The sequence below is a fragment of the Parasteatoda tepidariorum genome, chromosome X1, assembly GCF_043381705.1.
Source record: "Parasteatoda tepidariorum isolate YZ-2023 chromosome X1, CAS_Ptep_4.0, whole genome shotgun sequence".
Lineage (NCBI taxonomy): Eukaryota > Metazoa > Arthropoda > Arachnida > Araneae > Theridiidae > Parasteatoda > Parasteatoda tepidariorum.
In genome coordinates, this window is record NC_092214.1 from 13,032,308 (window position 1) to 13,036,195 (window position 3,888).

At 29.6% G+C, this 3,888-nt stretch overlaps 1 protein-coding gene across 1 annotated transcript in view; it reads right to left on the reverse strand.

Annotated features, from left to right (window-relative positions):
• The window catches only part of LOC107454823 (defective in cullin neddylation 1 domain containing SCCRO), a 67,652-nt gene extending 64,046 nt beyond the window's left edge, over nt 1–3,606 (reverse strand). Inside the window, exons 1-2 of the mRNA XM_016072130.3 lie at nt 3,452–3,606; nt 3,162–3,375 (exon numbers count right to left, since the gene is read on the reverse strand). Of these exons, the coding sequence (XP_015927616.1) occupies nt 3,162–3,375; nt 3,452–3,454 (217 nt within the window). The 5' untranslated portion in view covers nt 3,455–3,606. The remainder of the gene's footprint in view (nt 1–3,161; nt 3,376–3,451) is intronic.
• Nucleotides 3,607–3,888: the final 282 nt, after the last annotated feature.

A 3,888-nucleotide genomic window follows, 5' to 3' on the forward strand; every position in this document is an offset into this window, starting at 1 on the left:
AAAAGATTTTTCTTTAAAAGATGTCTAATGTACAAAACTGCTAATGTTTATCTTTAAAAATGTCTAATTTTTAGTATAATCTATACTATACACTAAATTTGGTTATAAATAAATTTCTTAATAATATCACTGCAGATTTTCAATAACACATGAAAATGAATACATAATATTACAAAAGATGTGAGCTTTCAAAAGTACAAGATTTTGGTTACTATTCAAAATATAAGTGTTTCTTCAAAATTTTAAATTTATTTTTTCTAGAACATATTTAGAAACACTATCCTTTATAAAAAATATATAAATTTTATGTATTAATTAAATTTCACATATGAATATAGGTTTTTGACATTTTCGACATTTTTGACAGTGAGGTTTATGGTTTAAACTGTCAAAAACTGTCACATGTCAAAAACCTGCCAACCCTGCCTTTTATGCAATTTTTCACCGCATCTCCAAAATTCTCGAATTGTCTCAAACACGACAGAACGTCTAGGATTCCAGAATCATCACGTAAAGACCTCGCGAATGACAGCCAGTCTCGAGAACTATACTGGCAGGACAGAAGGGAACCAGTCCGTAACAGTATCACGTGAATTTGGTTTCAAAAGTACAACCCTATTATAGTAAATGTTTTTTCAGTATTCTGAGAAATGCCGTGAGAAAAAAAAAGTAGGCATAAGACAAATAAAAATATATAGTCTTAATAAATAATAGCTCGCATAATTTCTACTAAAATTTTTATTTTTGCCATTTTGTCTGAGCTCAAGGGGGGTGTTTAAACCCCTAAACCCCTCCCTTGCGTACGCCACTGTCGAGCACAAATGTCCAAATAACATAACTTTCTTTATCAATAGAACTTGCAGACAGAGATGAATTTCATGAACCAACAGGAAGTAGATATAAACAGGTTGGGGGTGTTTCTTGGAATTTTGATCACTATCCCTGCACTTCCTTAACTTGAAAAGAATACAATAATTTTAGCAGTAAAGTGAGGGGTTGATGAGTAGTGACTACCAAGGGTTAGCTTTTCAACATAGATAAGAAAGCTAAGAATAGAAATTGCAACTAATAGATCACAAGATAATTAGGAATTTTAAAGTGAACTGTAGAAAACAGTTAGAGAGCAAAAGAAGCAGTAGAACTCTTATAAACTTTTATGAATTCTAAGAAAATATTGGCTATAGGGGACTTGCTGCTCCTTCTAACCTTAAAAGAATTATCAAAACAAAGAAGGTTAGAGTTTTATCAGTATTTCAGTAAATTATTATGAGTATTAAATTTTAAATTTTTTTTATTTAAATAGATGTGATATAATTAATTTACAGAAATGCCTGTATTTTTCTACTAAAAACAATTAAAGCACTTTTAATAGAACTTTTTAATTAAATTTAATCTTTTAAAGTACCTGTATATCGAAACCTCAAATTTTTTGCCTTTCCAGTGAGATTCGAGATAAACAGGTCCGACTGTAATATTTATAAAGGCATGTAAATAATAATAATTCTTACCCCTTCTAACAAACTCCATCACCAGTTGCGTCTCTTACTCTATCGCAAACCCCAAAGATCTTTTCATTTTGTAAGGGACCCAGACGTCAAATTCGGATAAATAATGACAATTTAGAAGCAAAATCAACGAAGTACTTCAAATGCAAAATGAGGCCAGTAGAAAGTGACCACCCAATAAATTTCTCAGTCTAGCGTTTTACCATTGCATGCAAGGACCAAACATCTTATACCTACCATTTACAATGCCATCCAGAGGCTCGAACATCTAAGAAATATTGCTCATGTTGATACGTTCTATCACCCAATAAAAATTTGCCATCTTCTTCAAACTTACTCTGTATTATCTATGTAATCTAAACTATATATTATAAAATTCAAACTTCCCTGAAAATTTTACATTTTTAAAATATATTAACACTCATGATATTCTAGTAAAACAAAATTGGAACTGTTTCTGAAAATATCCATCATGTATTTTGCTTTTGGTATTTTATTACTTAGTTTATAAGAAAAATTACACAGTTGCTATCAACCTTTGTTTATTAAATAGATAACAGCTCTCAGTGATGTGTAAAGTAAATAAAATTAGCCAAAAAAAAATAATAAGTTAGATTAAAAATTATTTTTGTTACCAGCTCTATACGGAGAGGTATATTTCTGTATCTGTTTGCACATATTACAAGGTGGCAAATAGATTTTAAACTTGCTAAAAAAAAATTTAAATATAAACAAAGATCTGGAGATACGAATCATAGATACTGGAAGATACGAGTCATGCTCTTTGAGTTAGTTCCCTTGTGATATTTTGTTTTAGTTTCTCGCCAACCACAATCTAAAAATCACAATAATTAGGCGATTATTTAAGCACAAGTACTGATTCAAAAATCTTCCCATAAGCATAAAAAAGTTTTGAGGTACTGCAAGTATACTACATTTTGCTCATTAATTATTATCTTTGTAATTGAAAAGTTTATAAGTTCATTGCAAATACTTGACATATTGATAGAGTTAACTTTCAAAAAGTACAGTAAACAGGTTTTGCATTTAAACGACTCAATTGAAACATTTATATCAATTAAATAAATAGGTATTATAACATTTATATCAATTAAATAAATAGGTATTCAATGAGACAAATTACCAAAAAATATATGCAATAAATTGAAAAAGAATTTCAATTTAAAAACACAGCCATCTAATTTCTTATACTGTTAAAACTCACCTATATTTGTCCAGTGCTTAAATCATCAGTGATTGAAAATCGCTACATTTTCTTTTCTTTATGTTTCTTTTAATACTATTGCACAAACCTTCAGATATTACTGCATAAAATACATTCACTCAAAGAGAATGGTAGAATACATATTTATTACTCTGCAGCTTGTAGTATTTAAGATAAAGATTTTCAAGCAGCTATCGGAAATCATAATTTCTATAATAAACACTTTCTTATGTAGTTATAATACCCCATTCATTCAAGTTCAACAAGAATGGATGAAACATAACACATTATTTAAATATCAGAGCTGATAGAATTACTCATACAACTTTCGTCCATCAGCCTTTATATTAATTTGCTGATATATTTTAGAAGTGCCCAAATGAAACCCCCACCAATTTTAGCTGTTCCAAGACAGCTAAAAATAATCTCACCTTTATATTTGGAATACAAGTTTTCTAACTTTTTTTTGTCCACTGAAACTTTTTGTTCCCGGAAATACACTTCAGGGTTTTGAAAATAATTGTCCGACGCAACGTCTAATTTCCAATCATGTTGTGAAAGACAATAAATAGCTGTTTTTTCACCAGTTTGTGTAAAAGCAATAAACTGCTTAACTTTTTCTTTTTGGGAGTATTTCAGTTTATGCTGAAAGAAAAAACACCAATTAAAAATAACATTAAAATAAATCAAATGATTGCAACAGAAACGAACAGGCCTTTACCATAGTTCAACTATAAATATTTTTAATTAGTTTATTATACAATTGAAGAACATGCAGAATCGTTTTAAGGTTTTTATTTTTATTATGATATGAGCAGAAATTGAACTGCAACCAGCAGTCGCGTGTTGATATTGAGTCGTGTTTACAGCTCTCTAAGCCTCAGCTGATATTAATCAAAATAGGAAGGACGTTGCTTAGCAGCCGCTGCTATTAATTAAATTTAAAAAAATTATTGGCTGATTTTATCATCGATAATATCGTTATCGCTTAATCGTTATTAATGTTTACTTGATTTGGCTACTTCAGCTTTATTTAACATTTCTGATTTATTTTTGGAGCTCATAAATTCCTTTCTTTCATCGACTTTTACACACTCTCTAAAAAGGTCTGGATTTTTTCATTATAGCTGTTACGTTAAGGGTTACGTTACGAATGGG